Source organism: Phragmites australis, chromosome 21 (genome assembly GCF_958298935.1).
Source record: "Phragmites australis chromosome 21, lpPhrAust1.1, whole genome shotgun sequence".
Classification (NCBI taxonomy): domain Eukaryota; kingdom Viridiplantae; phylum Streptophyta; class Magnoliopsida; order Poales; family Poaceae; genus Phragmites; species Phragmites australis.
Window position 1 is genome coordinate 6,311,774 of NC_084941.1, and position 22,212 is coordinate 6,333,985.

General features: G+C 41.5%; 2 protein-coding genes across 2 annotated transcripts; one reads left to right on the forward strand and one right to left on the reverse strand.

The window, feature by feature from the left end:
* The first annotated feature begins 3,544 nt into the window (after positions 1–3,544).
* Positions 3,545–4,691, forward strand: LOC133903834 (uncharacterized). Its single transcript, XM_062345296.1, has one exon. The coding sequence runs from the start codon at positions 3,778–3,780 to the stop codon at positions 4,252–4,254; it is 477 nt and encodes a 158-aa protein (XP_062201280.1). The 5' UTR covers positions 3,545–3,777; the 3' UTR covers positions 4,255–4,691.
* A 14,980-nt stretch (positions 4,692–19,671) lies between these two features.
* On the reverse strand, positions 19,672–21,561 carry LOC133902891 (uncharacterized). The gene is made up of 3 exons (XM_062344214.1): positions 21,405–21,561; positions 21,180–21,296; positions 19,672–20,084 (listed from the first exon to the last, which is right to left on the reverse strand). The coding sequence occupies exons 1-3, from the start codon at positions 21,423–21,425 to the stop codon at positions 19,971–19,973; spliced, it is 252 nt and encodes an 83-aa protein (XP_062200198.1). The 5' UTR covers positions 21,426–21,561; the 3' UTR covers positions 19,672–19,970.
* Positions 21,562–22,212: the final 651 nt, after the last annotated feature.

Consider the following 22,212-nt stretch of genomic DNA (forward strand, 5'->3'; position numbering starts at 1 on the left):
GGCCAATTCAATGAGAGTGCAAGCAGAAAATTCAGTGACCAAGCCTTGCAGAATAACATGATTACCATGATAACATATAGATAACCATTTCTGGCTCCAATGTATCTTCATAGGGTAGAAATCCTCCAACCAATCCATACCAATAATAAGATCATATGTTATCAATGATAAAACCTTAAGAGTGGAATGAAAAACAATACCCTAAATGGACCATTCTGTATTGACAAGTTCTTGGTAACATTCAAGAACACCTCCATTAGCTACATGTACCTTCAATAGGTGAACCATTGGATGACTCTATGCAAATCAGGTGCAACAGTGGAACTGATAAAAGAGTGAGAACTCCTAGAATCGACAAGTACTAAAAGAGGAGTGCCTTGGATGTTACCCTGAAGCTTCAAATTGTGAGGGGTTTCTTTTCCAGTTATTGCTATTGATCGTCTGAGAAGGAATTCTCTTCAAGCTGAAATAATTCCCAAACTTCTTGTAATGCATGGAGCTGGACTGTAGGAGCACACTTGTGACCATGGCTCCATTTTTCATTGCATTTATGACAGAGACCTTTGTCCTTGCGATAAGCACGAAGTTGGCCCAATTTTTCTTCAGCTGAAGGAGCTCGAGCAGATTCAAGAGGCCTTCTGCATCAGCATGAGTAGAAGGTTTCAAAATTCCTGGGGGTGGAGGTAAAGGATGAGGAGCACGAGGAGGAAGCTTTTGAGTATTGACATCAGGTCGACGGTAATTATGCTGACGAGAAGAATCCACCACTTCTTCCTATAAAGCAGCGAGAACACAAGCAGTATCAAGATCCTTTGGGTGTTGAAGCAAAATAATGGATCTAATATCATCACGTAAGCCATCAATAAATTTCATGGTGTAGTAACGTGGATTAGTAACGGACTCATACATCGTTAACTGATCAACCAATTCACAAAACTGGGCTATGTACTCTGCTACAAACCCTGATTGTTTAATTTGGAATTACTGTCTAATGAGTAAATCATGTTCATCTTTACCAAAACGTTCCTAAAGAAGGTGGTAAAATTGTGACCAAGTACTCTGATGAATACGTAGGTCTACGGACTGAAGCCAACGAGCCTCTGCACCAGTGAAGTCCATGGATGCAACTTTGATCCACATTTCAAGAGCAACATTAAACATCTCAAAGTAATCTTCACTACGCAACTACAATAGTTTTGGATTTTCGCCATTAAAGTACGAAAAATTCAACTTTGTTAGTTTGTTGTGAAAACCATGAGAATAACTAGATTGGGAATGAAACAAGGAGCGACTCAAATGTGGATCAGAGAAAAACTCAGTGCCAATCAGGTTTGGAGGAGGGGAATCGCTCGTACCCTTGACCGGGAGAGTGGTGTAGGTCGTAACCGACCCAAAGCTAGTCTCCTGGTGGTGATTGTCGACGCGGTGCCCACGAGGGCCGACGGCAGGATCACCGGCAGATGAAGCAGCCACTGTCGTCCCTGGTTTCACGAGCAGTCCTGATACAGATGGAGCTCGCTCGTAAACCACCCGATCAACCTCCTTGGTGAGCCGAGAGACAACGGATTTGAGATTATCCACCTCCGCCTCCATCTTCGGCTTCCAAACACCCAATGATTCAATCACAGGCTCCAGCACCTTGAAGCGTGCATCCTCCTTTAGATTGGAGCCGCGCAATTGCCATTGCCAAGCTCTACCACGAGTGCGTCCTGCGGGCAAGTGCTCTCAAGGCATTGGGCTCTTTCAAGGCTGGATAGGGAACGAGTTCTTGGATCTTGCGATGATCAGTCATGCCTGGAGCGAGGAGTAGGCATTCGGAGACAATGTGCTCAGATAAAGCGTCATGATCACCTCCTTAAAAGATGTACAAAGCAGTATTTCATCCCCCCTCTTGGATCATGTTCTGTACCATTTCTTCAGACTCTCTAGGTCTCTTGGTATCTTTTGTTTTCCCGGAATTCATGTACTATTGTTGAGAAGTTGTACTGTGCTATATGCCTACATTCTAACATGTAATTGTTTCCCAATTCCTGATAAACTAGTTGTTCTGGTGAAAATGGTCTCTGAAGCATTGAAATTTTTGCAGTCGGAACTGCAGAAATAGTAACTAGTACCACAAATTGAAACAAAGAAGGGGGACATTTTGACTGCCATGTCGCATCAGTTATCACTAAACATTCTATCCAGATTTCAGATCTACAGGCATTGAGCACTCACAATTTGAAATTTGAATCCTGTGACGAGAAAGAAAGAAAGAAAAAAAGAAGCTGCAGCAGAGAGCCATTTGTTTAGTTCCTTACTTCCTTTCCCCTATCCCTACTGCCTCCAACAAAAGGGAGCAATCATACGATCTAAGCCATGCCTCCTTGGATATGATTACCCAAACACAATTAAACTAACACAAGATTCCAAACAACATTCTGCATCCAGTGAACTGTGCCAATCGTCAAACATATTAGCTTTCGACAGTTGCAGTTAACCTAAAGATTCATCAGAATGTGGCATCCATGTCCTCCTTGTCCATTCCATTAACAAAGAACCCTAGTAGCCATTCTTCAGAAAGATTCCTAGTAACGTGAATATAGTACTATATATCTTTAAGTTTTCTGAAGAGTGGCTTCTAGTATAACAAGCTAAGGACACATTCAGACAGGTTCTGCGTTGCAATGTCTCGGGATGAACCCCTGCAGGCAGGCACCGCCTGCGTGGAAAAGATGGAGTAAAGGCGACGGAACGTGGGGCACGGCCGCATGGAGCGCGCGGCACGCCTGTTCAATTGCTCGCGGCAGCAGCGGTGGCGCTTGCCGAATCGATGGATTTGGCTCGGCAGACGGCTTTGTTCTTGCGCGGCAGCAATCATGGTGCATTGGTGGGGCAGGCATGGCTGGATGGGCGAAGAAGGGGAGGTTGGTAAAAATCATGTCCTCTGCTGCATCCCTGCAGGTGTTGCCTGTGCTTTTCTTGGCCTTGGATGGTTTTAACAAGTGCCAATTGGGGCCTGGATGGTAAAAGCAGCTGGAGTGGATGATTCAGGGGTGGTACATGGTGTGGTTTAAGTCCTCAGGGCTCAAGAAGAAAGGCAAGTGTATACTTTGCTGAGATTAATCTACATTGATGTATGCTAATTTGGTGTGTTGACTCCTAGTGATTGTTAACCATAGTCATTAGCCATTAATAGTGTGATAATTTGGCAGTGTGCTAGTATTTTTACTGATCCTAGACCTATAATTTCTTCTAGATTGCCGTGATCCATCCAACACAAAACCAGATAATTAAGAGTCTAACATTAGAACAAATCCTCTGTTCATGCCCTCTGTGGCAAAGAATGCTTCCATCATTAGTAGCCTGAAAGCGAACATCAAACAAACGAAAAGTTGCTTAAAAGGCATGTTGTAAAATACTAACAAGCTAATAGTGTTCTGAAACACATGTTGGACAGACTATGATTGAGCCCCTAGCTAGTTTGAATAAACAAGATTAGTTAAGGATGTGTCTCACTCTCACAGTCTCGCCCCAGTGGATATCTTCTGCACCTGGAACTAAAGCTCTTGCAAAGCATCATTCCAGCTCTCCACACCTCCTCATCATTCTGCTTCCATTTTCACTTGCCACTACAAGAATTGCAGTAGAAGCAAAGCCTCAAATACCTTTGTTTCCTTACTCCTACGTCCTCTATAAAAGCACAAAGAATTCAAGCTCGCACCCACCTGCAAACTTATGTGATCAAGAGCAGCAAGCCCCAGCCCCGGTTGAAGACTTCAAGGCGCAACTCAAACCATGGCTAAGATCACGGCAATAGCGGCGGCGGCGGCGGCAATCGCGGTTCTGCTACTGCCACTCGGGCAGGCCCAGGAGAGGCCCACCGAGGCGCACCCGCACGGGCTCCCCTACGAGAGCCCGCTCGCGCTCTCGCCGGCGGCGTACGAGTTCTTCCACCCCGGATCGCGCGGTGAGCAGCGCGCCCGGCGAGCCGCGCACGGCGTCGCGCCGGCGCTCGCGCCGCGCGGGCAGCAGCTGAGGGAGTCCGTGGTGAGAGGAGCGTCGGCGGGCATAGCGAGGGCCGACCAGGAGGAGGGGGGCGTGGCGCCCGTCAGCACGGTCCGGCGCGGCGCTTTTCGGGCAGTCAAGGTGGCCGGCGTGCTCGCCTGCGCCGCGGCAGTGGCGCTGGTGGCTCTCGGCGTGGCGTACGCCGTGGCGCGGCGCCGGGTGGCGCGCGGCGGCGCGGACTTGGGCGCGCCCAAGTCGAACGCGTAGTGGGCCGGTAGTGGCAAGGCTGCTTTGCTACGTGTGCTTGTCGTAGAATTTGGGCTTGGTAGGTTTTGGGTTCGTGTAAATTTGGAATGCTTTGTGGGGTCGGGCGGAGGTTTTTGAGATGCTATTTTGGGGAAGGCCGAAAGTGGAACTGTGGAAGCATGTGAGAAAAAGGCCCATTTTCTGCTAGCTGACACGAGCTGTGCTGCGAACAATGGCTCAAAAAAAAAAAATCGGTTCTGATCTCTTGCATTTGAAGTTCCGCTGGCAAGTACTCACACTAAGGTTACAGTAGCTTGCACCAAGGTTACTAGTGCTTTGTATCCATACAATGACCAAAAGCTTCAATATCCTTGGCTACAGTAGCTTGCACTAAGGTTACTAGTGCTTTGTATCCTAAAACCAGTCGTGCTTATGTCTCAAGCGAAGTGGTTTTTCCAGACACGTGCTTCCGTTCGCTGAATCTCACACTGCAAGAACCAGTTCCTTGATCGATCAAATCCTTCCTCCACCTTTGCCCATGCCTTTATTCACCAATGCCATTCCTGACGCTGTTCTAAAGAACTATGTTCACATGTGTGACGATACAATGCGCTCGACACTTGAGTAGGGCGATGAGGCTATAACTTCTTAGGAGCCACCGATCGGCTAGGACGATAGTGGCCAATAATCTCGTCGGCATCACACATGCACGCACACCTCCGCTGCAACATTGTTAAGCCAAAAGAGTTCACGGACAGTACTGTGAGGTATGACGTCCCACCCCGGCATGATTCTCTAGCCATAAACGAGCCAGTCAATCATGCTAAGGCTATGCAAAACGAGAATTGGAAGGCAGACATGAATCAAGAAATATATGGTGCTGCCTAGAAAATAAGACGTGAGCACTTTTCCTCCGTAACATGGTCTCAACATTATAGATTGCAAACACCGCCTTCGATTAGCAAGTGTAGGGTGGGCGACCGCACAGAGCCCTCTCCCTACAAGGAGCCTATATAGTCATCAATCCTACCGTATCAAAGTTAATTTATATAATTTTAGGTTATTAGTTAGGTCAATAGCCCATTAATTTGGTCATTTATCTTACTGTGAATAGCTACGTCTCATAAATTTTTGTGCGAAGATTAGATAGAACTATACTACTAGTACTAAACATGTTTTAGCCTTTAGGTGCAACTAAATTTTCATCACCCGTTCAAATTGGACACTATAGTATAGCATATAAAATGTAAATAGACTCTTCACAAACCACAACTCTCCTATATTGGATATTATATTTTTATGAATTTCTCAAATATTCCTCTTTTATTTATAAATATTGATCACATATAACATTAATTCTATTTTTTACAATACATGTATAATTGTATTGGAGAAAAGATATCTTCTTTTCTGAGAGTACAATTTCAATTTTGCACAGGGCTCTATATACTACGGTATGGCCTGACTGCAAATAGTATACAAGTTGAAAAAGAAATCAAATGGCTTTATAGATAGATATAAAGCTTTTCTCGTTGCAAAAGGCTTAAATAAAGATATGTGTGCTCATGAAGCAGCCTCCTGGGTATGAGCATTCACGCTTTCCAAACTATGTGTGCAAGTTAGACGAAGCGTTATATAGTCTCGGCATTGTATTCATGGTTGAGTGCCAAACTACGTACATGAGCTTAGATTTGTTCCATCATGATATGGCACCTCTATTAATCTAAAATAAAGTTTGTATAACATTATCAAAATGATTCTAGCAGGATTGCGGGTAATAGATCAGTCGTGGAATATCTTCTCCTGCTCCTTCAACGCCATAGCTTGGACTTGCCCTATTGCACGAGTGTGAATTCGAACAAGCCGCACAACGGGCTCTACTTCCGCTTCCTCTCCCTCTATTCTTTGTTGCTTTAGTTGTAGCTGAGAAGGTTTACATTACGATATGTTTTTGTCATTTCCACTGTTATAATTTTAAGGTGTGAATAGAAAATATGAGTTGGCGATTTTGGTGTTTTTATTGCTGTAAATTTAAGATTGAATTAGGGAATGGTTATTTGAAAAGAAGGGGTTTGCAGGAATGCACTACTATAAAACCAGACTTATATACTGATCCAATTACTGTTAGTTTCTAATGGCCCGATAGTAATGTGGCATCACTGTCGGTTCGTAAGCCGCGCGAGAAGAATCAGTCTTCGTGGCTTATGAACGGCAGTGATAACTGTCATCATTGTCGATCAATGGATTGAGCCGACGGTGATATCCTGCTCTTTCATTACTGCCAGCTTAATCCATCCACTAGCAATGATAGTATAACATCATTGCCGACTCGTTAAATGAGCTGGCAGTGATGCCTCCCTTCCCCACTTTCTCCAAGCTCGAGCTAACAGACAGTTTGATCAGAACTTTCTCTCCCCCTCACAAACTCTCACATGGCAGCACCCACTTCATTCCTTCTCCCTCTTTGATTCCCCCACCACTCAAGCTTATTTTTTGTCAAGAAGAAGGTCTAGATGAGCTCAATTTGAGCGCCGACAGTAAAAGATTACCTTCACTGTCAGCTCAATATGACGATCGGCAGTGAAAGGGTACCTAGGTCGACGTCCTCTCCGAAAGGAGGTAGCGCGTTGAATTGATTGTAGTCTTTCTCGTCAACAACATTCTCCACTCCGACAATCCTTCTTTTTCCTTAAAAAATCACGTGGCGCTCCTCCTTATTAGCCGGGTTTGGGTCCTTTACATAGAAGACTTGCATAACATCATTCGCAAGTATGAATGGTTCTTCTCTGTATCCAATGAGTTTTTGGTCCACTGTAGTCATATTGTACTTGTCGATCTTCACACCCCTGGGAGTCTGACCTATTGGCACCAGAAAAGATAAACCTTTAACACTCCATAGTCGAGCTCCCAGATCTCCTCTACGAATCCATAGTAGGTCTCCCTATTTTCATTGCAGTCGTAGGCATATATACGGACACCGTTATTTTGCTTGACGCTCTTATTATCCTGAGTTCTCGTATAAAATGTATAGCCATTTATGTCATATCCTTAGAATGTGAGGATTATAGTTGACGGTCCGTGAGCCAACATAGTCAACTGAGCACACTCTATCTGCTTATACATCACATGTCTACGTAACCAAGTGCCAAAATGATCTCATTTCTCTCATGTGATCCAAACATCGAACTTCTCTAGGTTTATGGTGCGTAGCATCTTCTGGTATTCTTCGACATATGGATCCACTACAACTGATTGTTGCAGAACTGCGAAATGTGCCTGCGTGAATGAAACGGGGTCATTAGTGCAGAATGAGTTTGCACCTATCATCCATTTCCCCTGTAGCCTCCCCTCATGGCGAGATACAAGCACACCAATCGATTTGAGATTCATGTAGTCGACGCAGAAATCAATGACTCCTCGGTTCCCCAACCCTCGGCCATGCAGCCTTCCAGCCGATTTCGGTTACGAACATATTTCTTCAGAACTCCCATGAACCTCTCGAAAGAGTACATCTGATGCAAAAACACGGAGCCAAGAATCTGTATCTCTTTCACAATGTGAACAATGACATACACCATGATATCAAAAAACGATGGAGGAAACAACGCCTCAAGCTGGGATAGAGTTTTGACCACGTCTTCCTACAACTTATCTAGCTTGGTCGGATCGATGGTCTTCTGTGATATCGTGTTGAAGAACGAACACAACTTCATGATTGGGTTTTGGACCTTCAATGGTAGAATACCTCTAATCGCAATTAGAAGCATCTGTGTCATCATCACATGACAACCATGAGACCTCATGCCAATTAATTTCAAATCTTTCATGTTTACTAGTCTCTTTATGTTGGCGGAGTAACCTGATGGAACTTTGATTCCATGCAAGCACTTGCACATTGAATTTTCTCCACCTTGCTCATATTGTAGCTAGCGGGACCAAGATATTTGTCGCCTTCTTCTATATCTTTGGGATGTAGATCCTGTCTGAGTTTCAAACATTTTAGGTCCTTTCATGCTTGAAGTGTATCCTTTGTTTTGCTAGGTATGTCTAGTAACGTACCAATCAAGCTATCACACACATTCTTCTCAATGTGCATAACATCGATTACGTGTCGAACCACCAAATCCGACCAATAGGCTAAGTCATAAAAAATAGATTTCTTTTTTAACATAGGAGCTCTAAGATAAGATTGCGGAACCGGTGTACTCCCACGTCCCTTTCCAAGGATAACCCTAAGTCCCTTTACCATGTCATATGCCTGTCTCCCAGTGCGATGATTAGGAGGTGATCGAGTCTCAACTTTCCCATCAAAAGCTCTCTTGTTGTTGCGGTACGGGTGATTCTTGCGAAGAAATTTACGATGACCTAGGTACACTATTTTTTGGCTATTTTTCAGCCACAAGCTCTCTGCTTCATCCAAACAATGCATGTATGCACAGTAGCCTTTGACAGTCTGGCCCGATAGGTTGCCAAGGGCAGGACAATCCTGGATTATTACGAACAGCATTGCGCGTAGGGTGAAGTTCTCTTGTTTGTATGCATCCCATACCTGCACACCATCGTTCCACAGTATTACAAGATCTTCCATTAATAGTTTCAGGTATACATCGATATCGTTGCCAGGTTGCCTCGACACTGGTACCAGCAGCGGCATCATAATGTACTTTCGCTTCATACACAACTAAGGAGGAAGGTTGTAGACACATAGAGTCACATGCCAAGTGCTATGGCTACTACTTATGTTGCCGAATGGATTCATCCCATCCGTACTCAACCCAAATCTTATATTCCTCACATCTTCTGCAAAGGGCTCCTTGTATTTCCTATCGATGTTTCTTCACTGCGTAGAATCAGTGGAGTGTCTCAGCATCATCCTTGCTCTCCTCGGCGTGCCACTGCAACAGTTCAGCATGCCTTTTGTTCGCGAATAAACGCTCCAACCGGGGGACTATAGGAAAATACCACATCACCTTGATGGGATGCCTTTTATTCTTTCCTTCACCATCAATATCATCACGGTCACTCTTGTACCATGATACACCACAAACAAGACATGCTTCCAAGTTTCCATACTCTCTGCGATACAACATGCAATCGTTTGGACATGCATGTATTTTCTGCACTTCCAACCCCAATGGGCACACAACCTGCTTGGTCTGGTATGTGTTTTTTGGCAGCATATTTCGCTTTGGAAGAAATTTTTGTAAGAATAGTAACAACTCTATGAAGCTTGTATCAGACCACTCGTTGCTTGCTTTCAATTATAGCAATGAAAACATGGTACGCAACTTTGTGTGCTCCCTCTCGCAGCTCGGGAACAACGGTGTTTTAGAGTCCTCTACTATATGCTGGAACTTTTGAAACTCTCTTTCATTGGTGAAGTTCCCCTCCCCATCGCGCAACATCTGCTCCAGATCGTCGGTGTCGGTCAACATCTCCTCTAGATCATCATCGACCAACGTATCTCTGGCAAGGGGCATATCGGTGTATTCGTCAGCCAGCATATCGGTGCATAAGTTTTCATCTTCTCTGCCAATATATTGTCCTTCCTGTACGATCTTAGCTTCACCGTGCTCGGTCCAACGAGTATAGCCAAGCATAAAGCCCCTTGGCATCAAGTGGGAATGTATCTATTGAGTGTTGGAAAACTGCTTCTTGTTCTCGCAATCGACGCATGGACATCACATGTATTGAGAATGTGTATTTGACTTGTGCGTCGCGGCTTGTACTAGGAAACAATCAATGCCGTTCTTGCACTCTGCGCTCACACGGCTCGCATCGTACATCCATCTTATTCCCATCTACAATTATATTATTACTGTAAATCCAAATTCATAGCATCTAGAAATTTTGCAATCACCAACAAATAAATTACCTCATCATCTCCTACAGGCAATTGGCCCGGGTTGGAGGAGCCGTCTTTTGTATGCTTTCGCGTATGCTTCCAATGAGTATTTGTTGGTGTCATCCCTAGAAATTTTCTTTATTATTAAACCCTTTTGTAGGACTAATTAAGTACAAATAAAAAATGCTCATACATAAAGTTTATATATTGGAGCTTTCTAATTAAATAAAATATAAAACATATAATTAGATCTTGCTACATACCTAAATATCATGGAGAAATTTTCTAATTCATTAAAAATCAAAATAAATACGCTCATATATAAAGTTTTCATATAGGAGCATGCTAATTAATTAAAATATAAAAATATAATTGGAGCTTAAAACATACCTAAATATTATGGCTAATTTTCTTAATTCATTATAAATCAAAAATAAATATGCTCATACCTAAAGTTTCTATATAGGAGCTTGCTAAATTAATTAAAAAATAAATATGCTCAAACCTATAGCTAATGTAAATCAATAATAAAGATATTTTCCACCATAAGCTACTAATTGAAGCTTTCGTATAATAAATGAGATATAATTGCATCTACATTATCTTAAAATATCATAGCGATAGGTGCATCTCCATCTTTTCAAAATTTAGAGCAATTTAGCAAATAAAATTCAACTAGAAATGGATTGAAGATGAAGTTACATACCTTGGAACACCTAGGGCATGAAGATTCCTCAAAATTTTGAAGCCACTAAGAACTTCATGACCAAAAATGGCCGCCACCGAGCAAACAGAGCTCCTCTCTGTTGTGTGCTCAGGCTTGGGGAAGGAGATGACGACTTTTATATAATCGAGACATCACTGTCGGCTCATATAACAAGCCGAAAGTAATACCCTGCTATCGTTGTCGGTCGGTGGATTAAACCGGCAGTGAAGATGGAGCAGGGCATCACTGCCAGCTCAAGCCAACAGCCGGCAGTGATGCCCTTATCATTGCCAGTTCATAAGCCACGATAACTGTATTTTTCCCGCGCGGCTTATGAACCGGTAGTGATGGGCCAGTATATATAGGGGTTTATGTAGTAGTGGGAAATAATTAACCTAGCAAAGATTTTTATTGCAGTCAATATGGTCTCTACGCGTATTTTGGAAAATTGACATCTATTGAGGAATACGCGGAACTAGTGAATAGAAAAAATCATATGCACCAAAATCAAAGTAGTGTTCTATTAAATCAACATCTCAAAATAACTAGTGCTCTCATATGACCATTTCTAAAATTTATAGCCTATGTTAGTCATTACATTATTGTCATGTAGCAACACAAATATCTTTTCTCTAGAAACACCCTCAAAGTATCAAGCTTTAGATAGTTTTCTATATTATCTTACAATATTAGAGTATTCTAAAAGAATTATATATTAATATGCTCTTATTAACATTACAGAAGTTTTCTTTATATGAAAAATATTTCAGAGGTGACAATTGAAATTTTATGGTAAGATGAGACTTTAGAAAAGAAAGGAAGCCAACTCTAAGCATTTCTACCAAATGCTTGGGAAATTATGACATGATGAGGTGCTTTTGTAGTTTTTTTATGTAGTTATATAATATAATTGTGCTTTCCGACGAAATTTGAGGAGCTATTGGTAACTATATAATTGTATCAGTTCAGAATATACGAGATAATTCATTATAGAGCATAATATCTAAAGTAGTAATTCTAGAGGTTATGACATGGTGAAGTAATATCTACCAAAGAACTCTTTGGAAGTTTACAGTAGTGTTCATATTATGAACTTTTTAAAGAAAAAACTAAATCCACTTGACTGTCATTTTAGTCCTAGTTGTTGTCTTAACACTGTTGACTATTGTCAGTTTGTCTGCCGTGTGTTGCCACATCTCTTGAGTCACTTTGTGCACTTTGATGTGGTTGTGTGCCACCTGACCTACAAGCTTGCTGAGATAGCTACTTGTGAGGTGTACGTTGCTCCTTACTATTGCGTCCACACCGCTTTTCTCTGTGACAATTGCTCAGCATGTGAACGATGTTAGTGTAGTAAAGCATACGAGTCGTTGTGCCTTATTTTGGTTATGTGAGTCATGAGAGTGTAGCTTGGTGGGTCGTGTAAATTTATGGAATAGGAGTAGTGATAGGTATGGTCTGTGGAGAAGAAGCCCTAGCGAGAGGCCTAGAGGGACTGAGGGAGTCGCGAAGCATCGAGAAGTGAAACGAGTTGCCGGTCTGGAGACGGGAGGGCGAGATGAGGGTGCACACTCTACCTAGGCCATCTAACCGTTTGAGGCGGCTTAATTGGATGTCAATAAGGATGAATGTATTGAAGCATTATTATCATAAAGAAGGATACAACCGCTGAAGATCGAGGTTTAATTCATCGGATGGTTCGACCGGTGTGAATGAAATGAACACCGAATAATACACCAGATAATAAACAGTACAAAGAGGCAGAACGAAGTTCAAAACAACAGATGGTCCGGTGATAAAGGTTATGTAACACTGGAGCATTATTTTCGAAGAGGGTTGTATTGGCTCGGTTGACTTAAGTCAACTCACCAGATACTCAATTGATGGAGTGATGTGCACCGGATGTATACATCAGAAAAATTTACACAAGTATGAAAGAAAGGCTCGGATGGCTCAATATAACTCACCGGATAGTTCGATGATGGAGATGAAGTATACAGCAGACAGGGCGGTCAGGGCGACCGGGATGACGCAGGCGATGGAGCGATGGGACAGGACCTGTAGCGCCGTAGAGCAAATGGGATACGTTGGAGGAGAAGAAGGTAGAGAAAAATGCTTGGCAAGAACATCATCTGTAACCAACTTAGACCACAAGAAAAGAATACACAGGATGTATGGCTATTACCCTGAGGGGCCCTGAACGTGGATAATCCTTGGTGTTCTTGAGTTGCACATACACAAACAGATTCAGCAGATACATCTTGAACAAAGATCACGCACCCACTGTCCAACATACCCCAGAATCACTGTCAGGGATTTACCCTCGACAGGCAACAAGGAACATGTGTTTTGAAGAAACCCTTGGGATATTTCTGTGGACTGTTGGTGGCCCCAAGTCAATAAGTCAAGTTCAAAACGGTTTCAAAGATCTACTGAAACAACCAATAGAAAGTTCATACAAGTGTTGACATGTTTGAATTTATTAGCTGCATATATCATTAAACCAATTGATCCTCAATTCACAATTGTGCATGAGAAACTTCAAGACTCTGGATTTTCTCCTCACTTCAATAATTGCATATGTGCTATTGATGGGACACACATACCTGTTGTTGTGCCAAGTGATGAGATGGTTAACTATGTTGGTCGCCATGGGTTTGCAACACAGAATATTATGGTCGTATGTCACTTCGACATGAGATTCAAATCCACGGTAGTTGGATGGCTAGGTTCGGAACATGACATAAGAATATTTCAAGATACCTTGGACAAATACAAGGAAGGTTTCCTCATCCTCCACAGGTATATATTTCGGTTATCACAACTAGATTTATTACAATGTTGCTTATCTTCTATTTCACTAACATGTGCATTATTTAGAAAAATACTATCTTGTTGATTCATGTTACCTAATCAGATTGGATATCTGACACCTTATAGAGGCCAAAAGTATCATCTATAGACCTTATAGAGGCCAAAAGTATCATCTATAGGACTTTCGACAGGGTCGAGCTCCTAGTGCTAAAAAATAGATATTCAATCATGCTTGTTTGTCACTCCGAAAGGTCATGAGTGTGTTGAAGCAGAAATGATATATTTTACGAAATGTGCTTAGCTACCCAATAGACAAGCAAACAAGGATTATCATTGTGTGTATGACACTACATAACTTTATTAGGGATAGTGTATTGTTTGATCGTCACTTTGCTAGATGTGATCGTGACGAGAATAGAAACTTTATAATAGTTAGACAAGAGAACGGTGTAATACTTTGGGATGATGGGTAGCTATATATTTTGGTGTAACTATGCTGTAATATGTCGCATGATAGACTTACATACAATTATAATATTTCCTTGTTAAAGTATCTTGTCTTTATAAAATCTAGTCAAAATATACAATTTATACAGTCAAATCATGCAATTTCAGTTAAATCCAGTTAATAACAGGTAATTAGTGCTAAATCGGCTATTTTTTTTCTGCTTACAACAACACTTAAACATGTCATTTGTACTTAAATCGGCATAAACAACACTTAAACAAAATCTACAGCATACAAGAGCATTTCAATCATTCACCTCCAGCCTTAGTGTTACCAGCCCTCCATAAGCGCCCTTACCAAACAGTAAATCAGGACTCACCAGCTCTAACCGCTTCTCAGCTAGCTACAACCCAAACAAACACAACCATAGAGTATTATCCTAAAAGAAAAGGTATACTGCGGTTAAGGATCTCTCAAGCTAATGATGACAAGTACCTACATGGTTCTACGGGTAATCGAGACCATGATGAAAAATCTGAAACCTTGTGTGAATTGTGTCTACAGCATCAGAAGTCACATTGAACAGGACGAAGAGGTCACTGAGCCACTGGTCCAGATACACTTTATTCAGTCCTTTGAAGCAGAGGAAAAACGTGATATAAAGAGCCGTCTTGCACAATCCATCAATAATGAACCACTAGACAGAGTGGCGTGCGTTGCTGCGCCTAGATTGAATTTATGTTTTAGAGGTATGATAATAGCAAAAGATATAGTTTAGAAACGAAAGAACATAGTAGTCGTATATGGTAAGTGGTAAATAGGAGTTGGTCTCTAGTACTATTATTTGTACAGCAAGGTACTATATGTCATTTTGAATTCTTTTACTAAAGGATTATATGCATCTAGCATCTTTATGATATCTGCTACAATAGCTGGATCTAAATCTCTCGATGCTGCATCATTACCAAATATATTTAGTTTGTTGGTTATTTCATTGTCAGTATCGTAGATATAAAGTTGAGCATATTGGGGTGGTTCGCCATGTTTAGGTAATAAAGATCCTATATGATGATGGGCAACACCATTGATACGAAACACATATAGGCCATCACCAGTGTTAATGCTTTGATCAACATGAACTCCCATAGAGGTAAAAGCAAATATAGAATTGTATTGTCTTATATGACGCATAAACTTATTGCTTTGTGGGCCTCCATCAAACCGAATAAGTTTATTAAGTGGTTCCGGTCTAGGTCTAAAGCATGGCAATAAGATTTTCCCGTCATGGCAACACAAATTATATATGATTTTTTTTGGGGCATATGAGCTGCTTTTTTCGACACGCTCTTGGTACAAAAAAATAGCATCACATTTATCACAGATATAATCCGGTCTGCCATAATAAGATCGATCTTTATATGTCTCTAAATATATGCAACAAAAAAAAGAAAAGAAAGTTCTTTTAGTTTAAACCTAGTATAATATCTTGTGGCAAAAGATTAGATGTTGTACTATATTAATTCAACGCATAGGTACAGGGGGACATACCTTTGAGGGAATTTGTATATTCTTTCAATGATCCAAATGTATCTTGTAATGAATAGAGCGGTATGCTAGTTGCTGAAGCTGAAAACATGAGTATCATTTCAATTAATATATGGAGTATTGATGCAGTTAGCATATTTCTTTTGAAAGATACTTGTGTTGCTAAAAGAGGAGGAAAATATAAACCTTGTTGCGCTAAAGCTTTGAAGTGGTTCGAACGTTTTCTTTCCTTGCGATTCTGTGTAGCTATATGCGGTGGTACAATGGGACAGAAATGATCCCCTGCATTGTTCATAATGATTTTCAATGAAAATGTAAGACGCATTGTATGTATCTATACTTTCATATTTATATCTACCTTTTTTATATTTTTTTATATTTTTTTTATCTATGTGTAGTACTTACTTGTTATTGCATTATGTACTTCCTAGTAGTCTGGTTGTACATATGAAATAGAAACAGGTGTTGTAGCAGGTTTTGTTCCAAATAAGGAGAAGATGAGAACCTCTGTGAGTATGCCTTTATTTTTAGAACAATTAAGAGTTATTTTGTAAGGCATATGTTGGAGGTTAGTAGGAGAAATTATAGGATTAGAGGCATTTGTGGTTCGTAGATATTAAGTTCGAACGAAAATATATTATTGATTTATGTTGGAGGGTAAGAATCATGTAAAGAATTCGATAGTGTGTAAAATGTAAGCGTATTATAGTTAGATTGGCAATAGCTGGTGTGTTTATTGGATACATATGCAGATGTTCCATTAGAAATATATCTATATATATATATATATATTCGTGATATATTGAACACTATCGGAGTTTAGTTACCAGATCATACCTGGATAGTTGATAGCTGGCATGTTCATTGGAGGCGAAAGAGAGCGGCTTCGCACACGCCGTCGCGTGCGAGATCTACGACTTGATGACATGTATATAACTAAGTAGCATAGAACAGTAGCCAGCTATCATTTGGAACTTACTGGAGCAATCATACATGTATTAGGACATGTGATATATAGATAGTAGTCCGTGGTATCTATCAACTATTAAGGTAAACCGTAAATTCTAAAATGGAAATTCTATACACACATAAGATATATATAGATGAGGCTGGAGTAAACAGACATGTATTTTAAGATATGCAGTATGGACAGTGCTCAGCAGCATTATCATTACAGGTATTGTATCAGTAGAAATATACATGTTTGGACATATGCATCATGAATAGTGCTCAGCTGTTTTTTTCTGCTGTTATTAAACTGGAAAGGATCAAATGGTTTAATTTGGTAAATGATTAGAGGAATTGTATCAGTAGAAATAGTTTTAGTGTAGCAGAGATTATCATATTGGATAGACTAAACATATAACAGGAAAGGATCAAACTATTAAGGTAAACCGTAAATTCTAAAATGGAAATTCTATACACACATAAGACATATATAGATGAGGCTGGAGTAAAAAAACATGTATTTGGAGATATGCAGTATGGACAGTGCTCAGCAGCATTTTTTTCCCCCTGTTACTAAGCAGGAAAGGATCAAATGGTTTAATTCGTTAAATCATTACATGTATTGTATCAGTAGAAATAGGCATGTTTGGACATACGCTCAGCAGTTTTTTTTCCCTGTTATTAAACTGGAAAGGGTCAAATGGTTTTATTTGGTAAATGATTAGAGGAATTGTATCAGTAGAAATAGTTTTAGTGTAGCAGAAATTATCATATTGGATAGACTAAACATACATGTATTTGCATATATGGTGTATAAATTGTGGTCAGTGGTATCTATCAACTAAGTAAACATACATGTATTTGAACATATCCTGCATGAATAGTGCTTAGCAACACATTGTACTTTAGCTATGGACAATAGTCAGCACATTGTTGCATTAGCAGAAATAGTTTGAGTTAAGCACATTGTAGTTTAGCTATGGACAATGATCAACACATTTGTCATCTCAAAAAAGGACCACCATTACAGATTACAGGAATTATATTAGCACAAACAGTTTCAGTGAAGCACATTGTAGCTTAGCTATGGACAGATCAGCACATTTATCATCTAAAAAAAAAAGACTACCATTACAGCTGTAATCAAGATAGCAGGAGAGAAAATAGCCTACATGCAGCACATTATCATCTTAAAAAAAAAGGACCACAATTAGAGCTGCAATCAAGATAGCAGGAGAGAAAATAGCTCACATGTTATAGTTCAGTCTAACAAAGATTAGCAGAAATAGTTTCAGTGAAGCACATTGTAGCTTGGCTATGGACAATGATCAGCACATTTATCATCTTAAAAAAAAGGACCACCATTACATCTGCAATCAAGATAGCAAGAGAGAAAATAGCCTACATGTTGTTGTTCAGTGTAACAGAGATGACCATATTGGATTTCTAAGGTATTCACTATCTGCTCTAAAGCTTGGTTTGTCTCAGTTGTAGCCATTGCAAGAATACATTGAACATAAAGCTTTCGTTGAACTACATGTTATTGTTCAAGCTAATAGGCATTATCGTATCGGATTTCTAAAGTATTCACTATCTCCTCGAAAGCTTGCCTTGTCACAGTTTTAGTCATTGTAAGAATACATTCAACATGACGCTTTGGCTGAAGCAATAATGGACAGGGCCTTAGATAGAAAGATATAAAATTATTAGTTAAAAAAGATCAAGTAATTTTTATATCTCTGCAATGCCTATTTAGTGAAACTGTTATACCAATTTGCAAGTGTTGATGCCTCGGTGGAAAACATAGCTGATATAAAGATGGAAACTTCAGTTAGCACTTTATTACTGCAAATGTTCAATGAACAGTTGAAGAAAAATGAGTGAGTAAGAGGAGGCAGACCTGTATCGGCACCGATCGGAAATCTTTGTTGATGAAGAAGGTGACCGCATCATGGAATAAACTCAGCAACAGTTCGGCAGAGCGAGGAAGGCGGGTCCTTGGCAATGGCGGGCGCGAGTTGAGAGGGGAGGGGGGGAAGGGGTGCGAGCTGAGAGGGAGAGCAGTGGGAGGGGGGTGAGTGCTCGGCACTGGCAGCCTGACCTCTTAGGTACTCGGAGAGGGCGACGCCGGCGGGTGGGGGGGGGGGCGGCGCGCTGAGGGACGATCCGATGTGGCTGCGCCGGTGAAGAATGGAGGTGGAGCCGTGGAGCTCGAGGAGGGGGATTGGAGTACGAAGCTTGGGGGGGGACGAATCGAGCAAGGATAGAGGCGGATCGGTGGAGCTCGAGGAGGGGGAATGGATTTTGGAGTTTGGGGGGGTGGGGACGAAACGATGTGCCTCCACTGGTGAGGAATGGAGGCGGTGGAGCTCGAGGAGGGGGACTGGATTTTGTAGCTTCCAGGGGAGGGGGCAGTGGGGGCGAATTGATGTGCCGACCGGTGGAGGGGGGGTGGGGACGAAACGATGTGCCTCCACTGGTGAGGAATGGAGGCGGTGGAGCTCGAGGAGGGGGACTGGATTTTGTAGCTTCCAGGGGAGGGGGCAGTGGGGGAGGAATGGAGTACGGAGCTTCGGGGAATGGCGGTGGGGGGGATGAGGTTGCGGGAGACGCTGCAGCTGGCGGATGGAGCAAGGCTGCGGCGGAGAAACGTGGACAAAGCGCACAGCGTGGATTTTTCGGCTGGCAGCTGGAGGCTTCTAGACGGGTGCTGCGCTAGATATTTCGTGGACGCGAACACGGACCATGCGGCCAGCAACGGCACATGCCAGACCCTGGACCCACTGGACAGAGGAAGGCGCAGTAGGAGCTACAGGGTCGCGATGGCCTGGGCGTCTGCGATTTCTTCCACCGTTAGGATAGAGTATTGATTCGCATAATAATGATGCAAGCGTGTCGTCAACGTGCCATGTTACGTTATTCAAATACAAGGCAACGGTGATTAAACATGTATAATTGTGAGAGAAAGGATTACAAACAGTGATGCTATCACTCTACCACGTGAGAGCAGACCAAAACAGGGAAGGGATATCGAAGCAAAATCTGCAGGCCGATGCTGCAGCTCAATCCATTTAAGGACATGATCTAAAAAAATCAGCATGGCAATCGACTTACTGAAGATTTCACCAAGTATTGACAGCAACAGAATATATTGTCACAAACCATACAACTAATTGATCACACTAGGTTTTGAATTGACTACGAACCATGCTGATTTGTTGTAGAATGAACATTGTTCAAGATAAATAGGTCATCGATCCATCCAACATTATCTTGGACAACCTTTTAAACAAAAGGAAGACATTATTTTCAGCTATGGATACAAAGAAACATCTGAGAGTACATCAGTGATGCTTTAGCACAGCAATGGCGGGAGCGGGTAGTCATGCTCGCCCCTCTGCTCACTTGTCATGTTCAATGTAGTGCTGGAATCACCATCCACGAGAGCTAAGGTATACAATAAGTCGCCCAAGCGTCTCGTCCACTGCCTTGTTCCATACATGAGCCAATTCAGTTGAGCCTCTTCGAATGGTGATTTCACTAGGCTGCACAATATAGGAGATTTAGTCATTCAGGAGGTTCCTCATTAGGTCGAAAACTGACACAGGCAATATTATTCATTGAGGTTCCTCATTAGGTCGAAAACTGACACAGGCAATATTATTCATCGAGGTTCCTCATTAGGTCGAAAAGTGACACAAGTGTCACAGGTGTCTGCGGAACATGCTTGGTGTCACAGGTGTGGTATTTACAATTCATTCAATCACATATTGGCACAGATTTTGCAAGTTATTTAGTTTTATCTTGATATATAAGAAACTTATGGGATACCAGTTCCAAAAGAACCAGATCAAAAGGCTACATTTTTTTTTTACCATATGCATATAATATTGAATCAACTCTCTGTGATTCCTCTCTAAAAAAAATCCCAAATGTGGGATAACCCCTTAATACTTGAGATGTGTTTAAGCCCTCTAAAAAGATATCATGGACAATAGTACCAATAGCAAAAGTAACACTTCCTCACATCAAGAACTCTATCTGTTAAGGTTTTCTTTTTGTATCTTGCGATGTCACTAGTTTGGGAACATGCAGAAACTAACCTCACCAGGGCCATGAGCTCAAAAACAAAATTTGATATTTTAACTTGGAGACTTGCAATAATTTGTCAATGGCACTAAAACAACACAGGATATTGATCTCTTTAATTAAAGCAGCAGCAAATACATCGATTTGGACAGCACGAAATAAATATAAAATACAACCAAACTGAGGAAAGACTAAAACTTTGCACATTTCACACCCTTCCTTTCCCCAAACTCCTGAGCTTGGTTTCTGTTTCAATTTATTATCTGTTGGGTTGCAATGTCCACTTTTATCGTGTAGATAAAAGAAGTTCAATGTTGTTAATACCATAAAAATCTAAGATTTAATCCATGGCCCTTGCGATATCATAGCTGGTATGTTGCGTTGCGAAACTGGTGGCGGTAGAAGATCACAGGAAAAAGAAAAACCAATCAACAGCTCGACTACGGAAATCGAAACTAACATTCTGATAGTCAGTAGATGTTCCATGTGCACAGTTCCTATGGGAAATTAAGCCATGAATCCCGGTAGCAGTTTGGCAACAAGATGCTAACCTGGAAAGAGTAGGCGGACCCGTCAGCTTCGGCGAGGGAGCGGTAGATGGAGCGTCGCTGGTGAAGGACGAGGCCGCCCATGGAGACGGTGCCCAGGGCGAACCCGAGGAGGCGCTCCTGCGCGCAGATCCGGGACCCAACCCACAAGGAAACGAACCGAATCAACCAGCCGATCAAACGGGATTCCGTCGATTCCTGGAGAGCTTGGGGGTTAGGGTGGGTTACCTGCGCGAGGATGCTGATCATGGCGTCGGCGGTGACGGCCGACGGCGAGAAGCGAGATTTTTGGGGTAGGCTTTCTTACCCTTTTCCACGGCGCTGGGCAATGTGCCGCCGGTGATGTGCTAGGCTCGAGAATTAGACCGTGCTGGTGGGTTGGATGGGCCGAGCTGAAGTGGAATGGAGCTCTGCTAGAGAGGTGGCCCAGCTTGGATTTATTAGCTACCGAATGCCAAATGGTGCTTTGCTCTTTTTAAATATCTAATTCAAATTTTTCTTTCACTGACATGTGAGGCTTACGTAGAACAAGACAAAAAATGATCAAAATTTTAAGAATTTTAGTCTATTCGCTAGTTAATGAAAAAAATTGTAAAATGAAATTAGAATCCTTGGGCTCACATACCATTGCTATATCCACAATTTAAAAGTTATAAGGATCAGTGACGTCTTAAGAGTACAGAGGATGCGATTGATGACTCTTAATAGGGGAGGAGAGTAAATTAGGATATTTAAAATTAATTGGTTAAAAAAACTTTACAAGATAAATCTATATCAATTTCTATCTAAATGTGCTATAAATTTATCTAATGTGTCTATTTTACCGCTTAAAAGTGTTTGGAACCTATACCTAATCCTAGAAAACTACTTTAGAAAGTTAAACAAGCAAAGATGGATAGTAAGTATATAAATGTGAAAATGTAAAGAGGGTAGATAGAACAAACTCGACATAAAAGATTTTTATCTTATAGTATCGATGTCGTAAACACTACCCCTAGTCCACATTAGAGTAGCCACCTAGGTATTGCTCTTGAAT

Excerpts from the sequence above, each read along its gene's own strand:
- LOC133903834 (XM_062345296.1), top strand. The coding sequence starts at position 3,778 with ATGGCTAAGATCACGGCAATAGCGGCGGCGGCGGCGGCAATCGCGGTT.
- LOC133902891 (XM_062344214.1), bottom strand. The coding sequence starts at position 21,425 with ATGATCAGCATCCTCGCGCAG. Across the intron at positions 21,297-21,404 it reads TGATCAGCATCCTCGCGCAG|GAGCGCCTCCTCGGGTTCGC; the intron begins GTAACCCACCCT and ends ATCTGCGCGCAG. Across the intron at positions 20,085-21,179 it reads GGTCCGCCTACTCTTTCCAG|CCTAGTGAAATCACCATTCG; the intron begins GTTAGCATCTTG and ends TATATTGTGCAG.